Source organism: Oncorhynchus nerka, linkage group LG14, assembly GCF_034236695.1.
Source record: "Oncorhynchus nerka isolate Pitt River linkage group LG14, Oner_Uvic_2.0, whole genome shotgun sequence".
Lineage (NCBI taxonomy): Eukaryota > Metazoa > Chordata > Actinopteri > Salmoniformes > Salmonidae > Oncorhynchus > Oncorhynchus nerka.
In genome coordinates this window covers 29,008,598-29,024,071 of record NC_088409.1, presented here as the reverse complement: position 1 = coordinate 29,024,071, position 15,474 = coordinate 29,008,598, and the positions used below count along the sequence as shown (strand labels likewise).

The 15,474-nt window shown below is 40.0% G+C and overlaps 1 protein-coding gene across 3 annotated transcripts in view; it reads right to left on the bottom strand.

The window, feature by feature from the left end:
* The window catches only part of LOC115120676 (hormone-sensitive lipase-like), a 43,159-nt gene that overhangs the window by 26,041 nt on the left and 1,644 nt on the right, over positions 1-15,474 (bottom strand). Inside the window, exon 2 of one of the 3 annotated variants that reach the window (XM_065027937.1) lies at positions 11,070-11,110. The exons of the other annotated variants lie outside the window; for them this stretch is intronic. Coding sequence (XP_064884009.1) covers positions 11,070-11,085 — 16 coding nt within the window. The 5' untranslated portion in view covers positions 11,086-11,110. The remainder of the gene's footprint in view (positions 1-11,069; positions 11,111-15,474) is intronic. 3 annotated transcript variants of the gene reach the window in all.

The following is a 15,474-nucleotide window of genomic DNA, read 5'->3' as shown; positions in this document are numbered from 1 at the left end:
GCAATGCTTGAAGCATTGCGAAGAGCTGCTGGCAAACGCACGAAAGTGCTGTTTGAATGAATGCTTACAAGCCTGCTGGTGCCTACCATCGCTCAGTCTGACTGCTCTAGCAAATCATAGACTTAATTGTAACATAATGACACAGAAATACGAGCCTTGGGTCATTAATATGGTCGAATCCGAAAACTATCATTCCGAAAACAAAACTTTTATTCTTCAAGTGAAATACGGAACCATTCCATATTTTATCTAACGGGTGGCATCTGTAAGTCTAAATATTGCTGTTACATTGCACAACCTTCAATGTTATGTCATAATTACGTAAAATTCTGGCAAATTAGTTCGCAATGAGCCAGGCGGCCAAAACTGTTGCATATACAGTGACTCTGCATGCAATGAACGAACACAAGAGAAGTGACACAATTTCACCTGGTTAATATTGCCTGCTAATCTGGATTTCTTTTCGCTAAATATGCAGGTTTAAAAATATATACTTCTGTGTATAGATTTTAAGAAAGGCATTGATGTTTATGGTTAGGTACACATTGGAGCAACGACAGTCCTTCGTGAATGCGCACTGCATCGATTATATGCAATGCAGGACACGCTAAATAAACTAGTAATATCATCAACCATGTGCAGTTATAACTAGTGATTATGATTGATTGATTGTTTTTTATAAGATAAGTTTAATGCTAGCTAACAACTTACCTTGGCTTCTTACTGCATTCGCGTAACAGGCAGGCTCCTCGTGAGGCAGGTGGTTAGTGTTGGACTAGTTAACCGTAAGGTTGCAAGATTGAATCCCTGAGCTGACAAGGTAAAAAAAAAAAAAAATGTTGTTCTGCCCCTGAACAAGGCAGTTACCCCACCATTCCTAGGCAGTCATTGAAAAAAAATATATATATATTTTTTTTGATCTGCGTCCAAAAATACCGGTTTCCGATTGTTATGAAAACTTGAAATCGGCCCTAATTAAAATTGGCCATTCCGATTAATCGGTAGACCTCTAGTAAAGGACACTGATTCTAAGATCCAACAGTGCTTCAATTATGAATGTATATGAAGAAAAGCGACAAGGAATGGAAAAAGGAAGGCATTACATACCTTAAGCAGGTACAATGCCTCTCAGAGAAATGGTGGGCCAGCCACAGACATTTATGATACTGTACAAGTCAGTCAGAGGGGCCATCACTTTGCTGTGAGGAATCTCAACCTCCTGACAACCAGGCAGCAACTTGTCACACACACCAGTGAATCTCCCCATCACTACATCGGTCTCCATCAGAAAGGAATGGAATGACACTAGGCGTGTGATGTCTACCACTTGCTGGAGGGGGAGAGTCCAAAACATCTCAGCATTGAAGAAAAATTTATTATCAGGCTTATTCATTGCCAATTACTTATCCTCCTCCAAAGCATGAAGCAAATAATGTGTAATTACCTGGTATTCTTCAGTTGACTGCTACATTGAGTACACCCTATGCTTTGTCCTACATTACCCAACCACCCTCTCTCCAATTCCCCAAATTCTCAGCCTCCATCACCAAGCATCCCAGAATGCAGCACTCCCTTTGGGACAAAACTCCGCATCTCTTCCACCAGCTCTTCGTATGCCATTTCATTTTCTCCCTCTCTCTCTCTGTGTCACAAACCAAGTATCTATAGTTAACCAGAAACAGAGGGAGGGTGTGTGCGCACATTGCTGCTGGACAGAGTTGGTGGCAATGTGTCCAAAAGAGTGTGTCTAATGCTGGGCCCAGAGGCCACCAGTACCAATGACTGGACATGAGACACAAGTATAGCAACACTGAAACAGACGCTGGCTTAGCAAGAGCTTAGTACAACTAGATTCTTTCACATTACATGACAAATTCATTAGGTTTTGTGATTAAGTAAATCCGAAACCTAAACGGAACCTAAAAGCAGCATGGAATTCTATTAAAACTTGGTATCTGAAGTTGAAAGCAAAAAAGATTTGAAAACGTAAGGCCTTGTTTTATTTTAGAAATTCTATGCATGTAATTTCCTATTGGTTCAAGTTAATGGGAATATAATCTACTGGGCATATATGCAACATTCCCACGACTTGCACACTGCCACACTGAAAGGAAGAATACAGAGGGCGAGATGCAAGAGGCTTAAACAAATAGGGGGGCGCACAATTGGCCCAAAATCTTCCGGGTTAGGGGAGGGTTTGGCTGGGGTAGGCAATCAATGTAAAATAAGAATTTGTTCTTAACTGACTTGCCTAGTTAAATAATGGTTCAATAAAATAAAAACGAGGAATAGCACAGGGAGAAAGTGATATGGACAGTTACAAAGACGAGAAGAATACTGATTGAGTGAATGTGGCAAAAGGACGAGTGGCAGACAAATTATTTCAGATCAACCTTCTCGGACAACACACACACTTATGAACATACTAAAAACGCAGGATGACCAAACATGTACTCGCGGACCACACACGTTTTCCTTCACCACTGCTGGTGTACAGCTCAGTGTGTCCGCCTCAGTCATTTAGCGGTGGTGGAACGCCACGGGCAAAATCATTTCTGCCACGCCCCCAAAAAATATGCAACATAAAAATTAAAGTATGCCGAGGCACACTGAAGGTAAGATGCTAGAACAGACCTCATTTACTATTCCTCTGCTAACTAAACGAGTAATGAATAGAAAAAAATCACAACCCCATAGTGTAACAAAAATTATCTATTTACATAGTTCTGCTTGTTCTTGTGCGTTCTATGCAAGAAACACTATAAATACAAACGTGGACACCCCTTCAAATTAGAAGACACGCCATGCAATCTCCATAGACAAACATTGCCAGAAGAACAGCCTTATTGAACAGTTCAGTGACTTTCACAGTGACACCATCATAGGATGCAACTATCCAACAAGTCCGTTTGTGTAATTTCTGCCCTGCTAGATCTGCCCCGGTCAACAGTAAGTGAAACAAATAGTGACAAATTCTTCTGTGAGAAGTACAGGCACAAGGTGTATCACAGAGTTCACTAAACATTATGAACACCTTCCTAATGTTGAGTTGGCTTGATGTCCTTTGGGTGATGGACCATTCTTGATACACATGGGAAACTGTTGAGTGTGAAAATACAGCAGCATTGCATTTCTTGGCACAAATTGGTGCACCTGGCTCCTAATACCATACCCTGTTCAAAGGCACTTAGTGGGGGAAAAAGTATTTAGTCAGTCACCAATTGTGCAAGTTCTCCCACTTAAAAAGATGAGACTGTAATTTTCATCATATGTACACTTCAACTATGACAGACAAAATGAGGAAAAAAAATCCAGAAAATCACATTGTAGGATTTTTAATGAATTTTATATTTCTTATTGCTAACAGCATACCTGATAATATGGACCAACCTATATGCAAGGTCCAATATGTAAAAATGATTTGAAATCATTTTACGAATACTATTGGGCTCAGATCTGGAGGTGGAAATTATATTTCAGATGGTGTCATTTTATTTTATTTCATTTTGGAATAGAATGTAATTTTATAAAGTCAGCAGAACAGCTTCTCAGAGATTTACTACCTAAACTTGTGCAATTTGCTCACAGATCTTTCATTGTCAGTTTATTTATTATTATAATTTTTTAAAATTTTTACCCCCCTTTTTCTGCCCAATTTCGTAGTATCCAATTATTAGTAGTTACTATCTTGTCTCATCGCTACAACTCCCGTATGGGCTCGGGAGAGACTAAGGTCGAAAGTCATGCGTCCTAGGAACACAACCCAACCAAGCCGGACTGCTTCTTAACACAGCGCGCATCCAACCCGGAAGCCAGCCGCACCAATGTGTCGGAGGAAACACTGTGCACCTGTCGACCTTGGTTAGCGAGCACTGCGCACGGCACAAGAGTCGCTGGTGCAGCAATGAGACAAGGATATCCCTACCAATTTGCAACAGACACAGAGAGCGCGCAAGACCGAGAGCGCGCAAGACAGAGTTTAGCTGTGAACATTGGAAGAGCAATCTGATCTAATGTGACGACTGCAACATAATGCAGTATTGGGAGGTGCTTAATAATAAAGACCAGAATTAAATCCCAGGAACAAAGTAAAGTCCAGAGTGTGGCAGCAGCACAAGCCTAAGCCCTGCTGCCGGGCCAGTGTTGGGAAATAGTGTAAAATAACCTGACATTGCTTAAATAGTAGCAGCATAACAGCCCGCAGAACAAGATCACTGCTGATACTGAATAAGCAGCAGTTGTTGCAATTTGAACCAGAATAAATCAGCATTATAGGCCCTCACATTTTTTTGGTAGATATCTTCTCACGAGCCTTACCACCTCTCCATCATGTGTGAATGATTATGGGTCATGCCTAATGTAGTCGCCACATCTTTTTTTGAAATGACAATGAAGACCATTGTTCATCAATAAAATGCAGTCATACACCTAAATTAATCCAGGATTAGACTAATACTCTAATCTCTCTCCTTCAGCCTATTATCTGTCTCAGTTAAGGAGGCAGCAAGACCGAATGTAAGATTCTGCTTTGCGTTGTTAAATCTAAAGAATATCAGACACGCATAGCAAAGCCAACTACCGATAATTCACTTGACTAAGGGCCCAGAAGAGATCTGCATTAATGTATGATGCTAAAGTGAATGACGTACGTGTGCATAACTCAAGGCATCAGATAGAAACAATCCATTGGTAAACAAAATATTGAATCACAACGTCTTTTGCATAGAAGTGTGGGCTGTAGCATTTGACTTCTTAATGGTTTAGAATATAGAATCAAGTGTTTGGCACTCGCTATAGGCATCATGCATGTTTACTTTAAAAAATATATTTAAATTCTGCCCACACCTCTACAGAAATTAGATCAATTTACATTTTTTTTTTTTTTTTTACTGCTGTGGCCTAACTCGAATGGTTTCAAATTATAGAGCAAACATGTCATAACCCACGAATGATGCAGCGCCTACCCTTGGGCCAATTGAGATAATGTGACTAACAAATTTCAGTTAATTACTATAGCTCCAGATCTCTATGGCAAGACTCAATTCACCAAAGGTGTCAAACTCGTCCCAGTGCTGTCAGATACTGCGTGTGACCAACGAACAGAGACAGAGCCACAGTCCCCTCCCTGCTTCCATTGTTGGGGATAAAGGGTGTTGTCACCATAAAAAGGTGAATGGAGGGTATTTTTGTTGACAGCGTTATTATGCTAATTCACGCGCTCAGTTTTACAACAGGTCTGATTTATAAAAGGAAAACCTGCGTAGGTATGGCAGTTTATACATTTTAGACCTACTTTCAGAAATGGCGCAAGCAGATATTTAGTGTGAAATATACAGTTATAAATGAGGCCCCTGGTGTAAAAGTTGACTTATGCCACTTTCACTGTGGTCAGAATGGTTGCAATGTAATGTGACTGTTTGGATCCCAGTCAGGTTCTTACCAAATATTTTAGATGGGTGTTAAGGACTGAACAGCTGTAGCTTGCTCAGACTGTTTCCATTTCTATAGACTTGTCTTTAAGGCCAAGCCATAACTTGGTATCGGCTCAGATTAAATAGAAGCATAGCATCATAACCTATCGCACAGCAATACTGTAAAATCTTTTACATAAGCTACCTGTCTATTTATTGTGTTGGCAGAATGTTTTAATTTTTGCTGTACTTGGCAAAGGACTGTGGCGGTTTCTGAAAGAGAAAACGATGGAAAATGTGACCCGTTTCATGAAGCTAGGCATGTGTCACACGTCACTACTTCACAGGAGAAGCATTTCAACATAAATATATATATTTTTTAATCAAAATGCCTTCTGGAACATATGAACTTACATGTGCTTTAACCAAACTTGTATGCCATCTGTAAATACAAATACAATTGTTGGTTTAGCCACAGAAAAAAAAGACCGGAACCTACCCGCTAGCCATGATTGACTAAGATAATGGATGGGATGGACATGCTGAGAGGAGTTTGGATTGGTCTGCCATGTAGCATAATTCTGTCGATAACATGAGCTGCTCAGTAGATGATACCGTGGCTTTTTTGAGACATGTTAGCAATGGAGAACTGCAAAATTGTTGCTACTGCTCAACACAATTGCTGCAAAAATCAGTGTGAAAAAGTTGGACTAATTTCTGTACAGTCAATTTGAACCGGAGTGACTTTACACAACAGGCCCAACAAGCTGTAGCTACAAACAAAACGACACAGGACGTCTTAGTTAAACTGGAGTTCCAGTCTGCCGTGAAGCGTTCACCCATGTATACTAAACAAAAATAAAAGCAACAATTTCAAAAAAGGCTTTACTGAGTTACAGTTCATAAGGAAATCAGTCAACTAAAATAAATTCATTAGGTACTTATCTATGCATTTCACATGACTGGGAATACAGACAAACATGTGTTGGTCACAGATACCTTAAAAAAAAGGTAGGGGCATAGATCAGAAAAGTATTTGGTGTGACCACAATTTGCCTCATGCAGAGCAACATCTCCTTCACATCGAGTTAATCAGGCTGTTCATTGTGACCCGTAGAATGTTATCCCACTCCTCTTCAATGGTTGTGTTCGAAATGGCTGGATATTGGCGGGAACTGGAAGACCCTGTCGTCCACGTTGATCCAGAGCATCCCAAACAAGCTCAACGGGTGACATATCTGGTGAGTATGCAGGCAGTGGAAGAACTGGGACATTTTCAGCTTCTAGGAATTGTGTACAGATCCTTGGAACATGGGGCCGTGCATTATAATGCTGAAACATGAGGTGATGTTGGGGATGAATGGCAAGACAATGGGGCTCAAAAGCTCACCACAGTATCGCAATGCCTTCAAATTCCCATCAATAAAATGCAATTGTGTTCATTGGCCGTAGCTTATGCCTGCTCCTACCATAACCCCACCACCACATGGGGCACTCCGTTCGCAATATTTACATCAGCAAACCGCTCGCCCACACAACACCTTGCTCGTGGTATGCGGTTGTGAGGCCAGTTGGACATACTGCCAAATTCTCTAAAATTGTTGGGCGTGGCTTATGGTAGAGAAATGAACATTCAATTATTTGGCAACAGCTCTGGTAGACATTCCTGCAGTCAGCATGCCAATTGTATGCTCCCTCAAAACTTGAGATATGTGTGGAATTGTGTTGTGTGACAAAACTGAACATTTTATAGTGACATTTTATTGTCCCCAGCACAAGGTGTGCCTGTGTAATGATCATGATGTTTAATAAGCTTCTTGATATGCTACACCTGTCAGGTGGATGGACTATCTTGGCAAAGGAGAAATGTCACTAAAAAGGGATGCAAACAATTTTGTGCACAACATTTGAGAAATAAGCCTTTTGTGCGTATGGAACATTTCTGGGAACTTTTAGAGATCAACACTTTACATGTTGCGTTTATATTTTTGTTTAGTGTATATGGGTAAGGGCTACAATCAGATATTATACGTTAGTATTTGTCAGAAAGTCATTTTCATTGCAACTTGAAGCTTACTGTTAGCTAGCTAGTGAACGTTAGGTTGCTGGATCACTAACTAATGTTACATATGATCTGTGTAGTAACTAGTAATATTATTCTTATGTCAAGCAAATTGCATTGCTAGTTACAGCCAAATATGACCAAGCATTTTGAGTGGTTCCAATGAGTAATTTGACAACAGCCAGCACTCCCTGGTGACTTTCTTCAGCAAAGATGGCTGACAAAACATTACAGGGGAAGCAAATGTAAGTAGTTATAAAGGTTAATGTTCTAAAAAGGATACCTTTAATGTTTCACTATTTTTATTGAAATTCACTCTCCTCTGAGGAGCCTCCACTAACTGTCAGATATTTTGTGTACCCATGCTTAGGTTTAAGATGGGAAGGTTAAGCTTTTAACTGATTTACGACACTTGTATTTTCATGAATGTTAAATATGACTATTTCTCTAAGTTGAATTTCGCGCTCTGCAATTTCACCGAAAGTTGTCGAAATGGGACGCTAGCGTCCCACTGATCCGCAAGAAGTTGACAATGGAGTCACAATAATGCAAAGGGTCTACTGCTCTGAATCAACCATGGGACCAGCTCAAGCATTGTAACTATGGTGCTTAGGCAGAACGCAAGCAGTCTGAAGCAGATCATAAGTTTAAGCTAATGCCAGGAAAAAGACAAAAAAACATCTAGCCAGCTAGTTAACGTGTAGGTTGAAGATTACAAGGTTAAGACAATGGGGTTCTAATATCCCATAACTCTTTGCAATTCACGAGACCAGCTTTGCTAATTAGAAACTGCCCTCAGTCATTATATTTCTATAGGCGGTAGGCTACACTCTTCTGGGCAGATCACGCTAGAACCCTGTATGGAAGATAACCTTATTACAGGGATTTACACTAGAGCTAGCCCTCAACAGGCCTACAATCCCGGCCTAAAGTGGACACCTTCGCTGCGCCAAATACAATAACGTTACACCGCAGAGAATGACAATATGTTTCAATTTGATGTGCGACATGAGGGATTCACACGTTAGGCAAGTGTTGCACACCAACAGATGGAGAAAACCTACACCAGTCGAGCAATTCATTTCAACAATAATCTTCATTTTAATTAGACTTTACAAACAAGAGGGCTTAATTGAAGTCTATTTCTTCAGAGCCTAGACCTATATAAAATAACTTAACTGGCTGAGGTAGGCTATGAGGCTTAACAGCGTAATAGAAGCAGGATTTTTTTTATTAGGCCTACTTACAATTGCAACTGGTCAAATGTATCATCCTACATAAAACAATAATTTAAAGAAAAAAGTCTGCACGTTCAAACTAAAACAAAGTAACTAATAATTCAAAGTGCACATTTGTAAATCCCAAACTCTAAAAGTAATTGGAAAGGTAGATACAAATGATGTGACATTGTGGTTACAATAAAGAATTTAGCCCAGAATGCAAATGTTTCCAATTAGAAGGACAATACTTTTTATAGCCCGGCTACTGTTGTGAAAATCCCTCAACTTGCAATGTAGTCGATGCTTAAGTACTCTAAAGTGTTATATTTCTAACTCAAAACAGCATTTCTCCACCAACATCTTTATGCTTTTGTTAATCTTCTTCCCTTTTTTTCTGCAATTTTGTTGCATTAAAGAGAAGTCTATATTTAATTCTGTAAATAACACTAGTATCTTTTATCAATGTTTTATGAGTATTTCTGCAACAAAAAAAAAAAAATCACTGGATGTTTTGAAATCAAAACATTACTGCACGTAAGGCGCCAATGTAAACTGAGATTTTTGGATATAAATATGCACATTATCGAACATACATGTTTAACATGATGTCCTATGAGTGTCATCTGATGAAGATCAAAGGTTAGTGATTAATTTGATCTATATTTCCGCTTTTTGTGACTCCTATCTTTGCCTGGAAAAATGGCTGTGTTTTTCTGTGAGTTGGTGGTGACCTGACAATCGTTTGTGGTGCTTTCGCTGTAAAGCCTTTTTGAAATCAGACACTGTGGCTGGATTAACGAGAATTTTATCTTTAAAATATAGTGTCAAATACTTGTATGCTTGAGGAATTGTAATTATGAGATTTTTGTTGTTTTGAATTTGGTGCCGTGCACTTTCACTGGCTGTTGGCGAGGTGGGACACTACTGTCCCACATATCCCAGAGAGGTTAAAGATGCCCTCTGGTGGTCAAACTAGCAATAACTTGCAGTAACAGAAATCATGTCTGACAATTAAATGACGTGCCACAGAATGCTGCAACTTTTAAAGGAGGAACCCCTGTACTCGTTTAGATAAGTGACCCATCCACTTAGCAAGATGTAGCTGGAGGGTGGTTATGGCACTTCTTTCACATGACCCAACAATTTAGACAAGTATGTATGGGTAAGCATCATCTAACAATTATTAAATATTTTTATCTGGACACTTTCTATTTTTGATATTACATCTATGCAAGTAACCATTTACTTTGCCATTGTTCCTCAACTGCAGTGTATGACATACCATTTTGTAGCTCTGAGTCTACATTCATCCAAAGTAAAAAACACAATTTCAAATTTTGCAACATAAGACTGAACCCAGGTGGTCGGTCACAAACTGTTGAGGACTTAGCATAACATTTGAATTCAACAATGTTTTGCATTGACTTACCCCGCAACCTAACATGCCCGTGAATTCTTACACATTGTCGAGGCTAGTAATTATTTTTATTTTTTTACAGTTGGCTACAAACAGTAGCAGCATAAATACTTCAAAGTAAAATATCAACTGTCTGCATGTTCACCTTAAATTCAACTAGACTACAGACCAGCTGACTAGAAAAGGTAAGGGATTTATTCTGCAATGGTGGTGAAAATGAAAGATTCTAATGTCTATTTTTTTTTTAAATACTAGTTTTCACTCTTCTCACTAAGGCCAAATGGCTGGATCTTGTTTTATGAATAAGTGTCTCATATCCCCCATGTGCACAAAATACTAAGGCTACTTGCAATACAATACTTCAACCACTAGAGAATACGTACAGGGTCTATTTTGTACTCAAGCAACATTTATGAGGTTTCTGGCCCACTATTTATCCTGAGAACATGACATTAAGAGGGCAAGAGGACAACTCAGACCACTCAACCATTAATCAATTAAACTAATCAAATTAGTGAAAGCAGCAACACACTATATTCTCTCTCAAGTCTATAGAGATAGTGGCAGCCTACGCAAGCAACAGCGGTTCAGTCCATATCACCCATCTAAAATCTCTGAAAGAACCTAACATGGTTTCAGTCGCACTATAACCATTCTGACCAGTCAACTTTTACACCAGGCAGTTAAGTGTAAACAACCACACTGAACTAAAAGCGACATCTGGTCCCAAGACATTAAAGATGGATGAATACCGGCATTAATAAATCATGTACAACAACTACCACCAGCAGCACAACAGGCTTCTAATGAGCCCTACAGGGGGAATAGTGTGGATGGGTGAGAGGAAAAGATAAGGTAAATAATGTGTATGCGCAGGCAGATACATGTATAGGCATTAAGCATGCTGTAGGTCACACCTACTCTAAAGCCATACTAGTATAAATAGTTTTTTTTTTTACCAGTGTCCGGGTTCATGGTTCTGTCCTTGTCAGTCACCTCTCTTCAACAACAGCAACAAGAGAAGGAGGGAAGAGAAGAGTGAAGTAAAAGAGACAGAGTTTTAGGATTTATCCTCCCGCGCTTCACCTTCTCTCCCTCACTTGGTGACTCTTCCCCTGTCTGTTTTTGTGTCAGGCAGCATGTCATTCTTTATCCACTTCCAACCAGTCTTGTTTTTCTATTCACTCTGTTCTCCTCTCCCCCACTCTGTTTTAAATGGGCAGGGATTCTTTAGCCACATGCAAGCAGTCCCACTGAGCTGTACACTGGTGACATGACTCTTTTCCCAGTCAGGGTAAAACAGACATTGTTCGCATGCACACAGTATACACACAGAACCGAGCAGGGGGATTGGGTGCATGCATGGTCCCTGATGCCAGATTGAAATACCATTTTCCAAGTGGTGATATACTGTAGCCTAACCTCTGCCTCTCCCCCCTGGAATTTAGTAACCTTGGCTATTATTGGCTGTTCAGCAGGCAACTCCGTGACCTTCAGCCAAATTGGTAGATATCATGGTCAAAAGACAACTGCGTGTGAGCATGTGAGAGAGAAAATTCCTTTTGTCAGATTCTAGTAGAGCACTAACAATAAAATCAATAAATCATTCTTGGGGAGGTGCTAGAGCTGGCCGAGACAAAAAGTCATATTGAGATAAATAACTATTTTAGTGATAAATGTTTTAATAGACAGTTAATTTACATTAGCAGCAGGGCTCTAGACATTTTTTCCAGTGCCTAGTCAGTCAACTGAGATGGTAGCCTATGATTAAAAAAGTAAGCTATTTCATCGAACATCCAGGAAATGCATGATTGATATTTTGATGTTCAACCTGTCAAAATAGGCTACAGAATGATCAGATTTATTTTTGGCTCTTCAGGGAATTTGTCGACATCTTTGTGCATATTGGAGTATAAACTATAATATTCACCACCTGAGGAAGTGGGAAACTAAAAAAAACACGTAAGAGATTGCTAACTCTGAATATGATATTGTTGCTATATAGTCGTGTAGGCTAATTGCTTAATCTACCAGTAAAATGTAGGCTAATGTCCAAAAAAACTTTGCAGCACTAGGCCATATTGGTAAGAGGAAAGCAATGTCGCTGTCGATAATTTTCGGTTTATCATCCAAGCTCTAGGTTTTAGATCCTTCGTTTTATAGTTATGATGAGGTAAGCCAGTAGTAAAGGAATTTTAAAGCAATATTATTCTAGATCAAAGGGTAGGTCTACATTTCATTTACTGAATTTACAGGAGGTACATTTAAAAGTATGGTAAAGTAGGCTATAGGATAAACTAATTAAAAGAGTAGACTTCGGGCAACGGTCCAACAATTCCTCTTTCTCAGCGATGTGTCATTCTGGTCATGCACGCCACGGCCGACATAGCTAGTTCGTAGCTAGCCAGAAACTTCCCCCGTATGTGTCGACATCATTTCACAGGATTTGTTTTTTGGACAGAAGATGTAGAGATCGGTAAGAAATAGCTTCTGTAGCCAAATATCTTAGATTTTTTTTGGTCATGATTTAAATGACATGCCCCAAAAGCATTTTAAGGCTAAATTGACCACAAATACAAAGTTGCCAATGTCTACGCAATTGATACGAACAAGTGACATAAAATGAAAACCTAGAGGACTGCATTAACCTAGTAGACTATAGTGATATTTCAATTATATTGAAATACATTTCATGTTCAATCAATCGAGTTATATTTTGCTACAGGTTACTGTCTAACTTGTCTCAATATATTTCAAATCCTAGATGCTCTTAAATGCTAGTAAAACCAAATGCATGCTTTTCAACGGTTCGCTGCCTGCACCTGCACGCCTGACTCGCATCACCACCCTGGATGGTTCCGACCTAGAATATGTGGACATCTATAAGTACCTAGGTGTCTGGCTAGACTATAAAAACTCCCCTTCCAGACTCATATCAAACATCTCCAATCTAAAATCAAATATAGAGTCGGCTTTCTATTCTGCAACAAAGCCTCCTTCACTCACGCCGCCAAACTTACCCTCGTAAAACTGACTAGCCTACCGATCCTCGACTTCGGCGATGTCATCTACAAAATAGCTTCCAATACTCTACTCAGCAAACTGGATGCAGTTTATCACAGTGCCATCCGTTTTGTTACTAAAGCACCTTATACCACCCACCACTGCGACCTGTATGCTCTAGTTGGCTGGCCCTCGCTACATATTCGTCGCCAGACCCACTGGCTCCAGGTCATCTACAAGTCCATGCTAGGTAAAGCTCCGCCTTATCTTAGTTCACGATGGCAACACCCACCCGTAGCACGCGGTCCAGCAGGTGTATCTCACTGATCATCCTAAAGCCAACACCTCATTTGGCCGCCTTTCCTTCCAGTTCTCTGCTGCCTGTGACTGGAACGAATTGCAAAAATCGCTGAAGTTGGAGACTTATCTCCCTCACCAACTTTAAACATCTGCTATCTGAGCAGCTAACCGATCACTGCAGCTTTATATAGTCCATTGGTAAATAGCCCACCCAATTTACCTACCTCATCCCCATACTGTTTTTATTTATTTACTTTTCTGCTCTTTTGCACACCAGTATCACTACCTGCACATGACCATCTGATCATTTATCACTCCAGGGTTAATCTGCTAAATTGTAATTATTCGCCTACCTCCTCATGCTTTTTGCACACAATGTATATACTCTTTTTTTCTACGGTGTTATTGACTTGTTTATTGTTTACTCCATGTGTAACTCTGTTGTTGTCTGTTCACACTGCTATGCTTTATCTTGGCCAGGTCGCAGTTGTAAATGAGAACTTGTTCTCAACTAGCCTACCTGGTTAAATAAAGGTGAAATAAATTAAATAAAAACCGCCTGCCGTTGTGCCCTTCCCATTATTATTTTTTTACCTTTATTTAACTAGGCAAGTCAGTTAAGAACAAATTCTTATTTTCAATGACGGCCTAGGAACAGCGGGTTAACTGCCTGTTCAGGGGCAGAACAACAGATTTGTACCTTGTCAGTTCGGGGGTTTGAACTTGCAACCTTCCAGTTACTAGTCCAACACTAACCACTAGGCTACCCTGCCGCCCCTTGAGCAAGTCACTTAACCCACCCCCACAACAACTGCTCCATGGGTGTCCAGTGTGGCAGCACTCCGCTGCAACCTCTTCAATCTGCATGTCTTTCGGAAAGGTTGGGAGCAGAGGTCAAATTTCAGTGTGACCTTGTGAACAATAGACCAATAAAGGTATCTTCATCTACAGCCTACTGCACACTCACATGCAAACAGACACTTACTACACCACAAACACCTCATACTGTCTGAACATGTGAGTTCAAGTCTTAACAGTAATACTGAACCTTTGAACATGTACTGTTTAGGGATGCTGAGATGTGTGTGTGTGTGTGTGTGTGTGTGTGTGTGTGTAGGCCAAGTCTTGAGAAATGTCTAATTCTGCTCCAGGCCTGAACCTCATTGTTGAATGCACTGTACGTGCCAGGGCAGCAGCTGGATTGGTTGTAAGCAGTGCTTTCCAAACAGTGGGAACAAATTCTTGTTGGTAGGTGGCAGCTCAGCTCATTTCTCCTGGATTGCAGCTTGAGTCTGACTGGCTAGGCCTTCATATTGTTTTGGTTAATTTAGTGACCCACCAGGAAGTCTGAGGGGTTATAGAAGCTGTCAGAATGTTTAGGGAACCACATACATACAAAGTCACTTTTCAACTGAAAAATGCAAGGTGAGGTGGCATCCTAATGATCCCATAGACTGCAGGACAAACATGAGGAATCGTCTGAATACAGAGTAAGGATAGGTTAACTGAATGTTTTAGCACCCTCCCTGATAAGCTTACCTTCAAAGAAAAAAAAGGTACATTCTCAGCCCAGTTACAATGAGAAAAGTAAAGAGGCAGGCAAAGAGAGTGAAATTACTTTCTACATTCTAGATAGGAGAGGCTTACAAGTTCATCTTGAAAATAAAGTCTCATTCAAATTAATAAACATGTCTGCTCGTATTTCCAAACTTGGTACCTCAGTATCCATAGCAGAGATAATTGGCTACTTGACATCCATTTAGTGTCTCCTATGCTCTTTGAATACGTTGCATGTTAATGATATTCAAATAGTCAGGTATTAATTTAAACACTGTGGACTCACATAATTGAACAAAATACAGAGGGTCTACAGAGTGTGGGTGCAGAATTCTAAGAAGACCATTAAAGCGCAAAATTCAACCACTAATATGAATAAAGCCTATAGTATGTGTAAGTTACCCTAATTGATCATGGCATGATGTCATCTAGGCCTAGAGATGTGATGGGTGGTGCACACCGCACTGCTCTTTAACTTTAGATAGCATAGAAGTTCACTTTCAT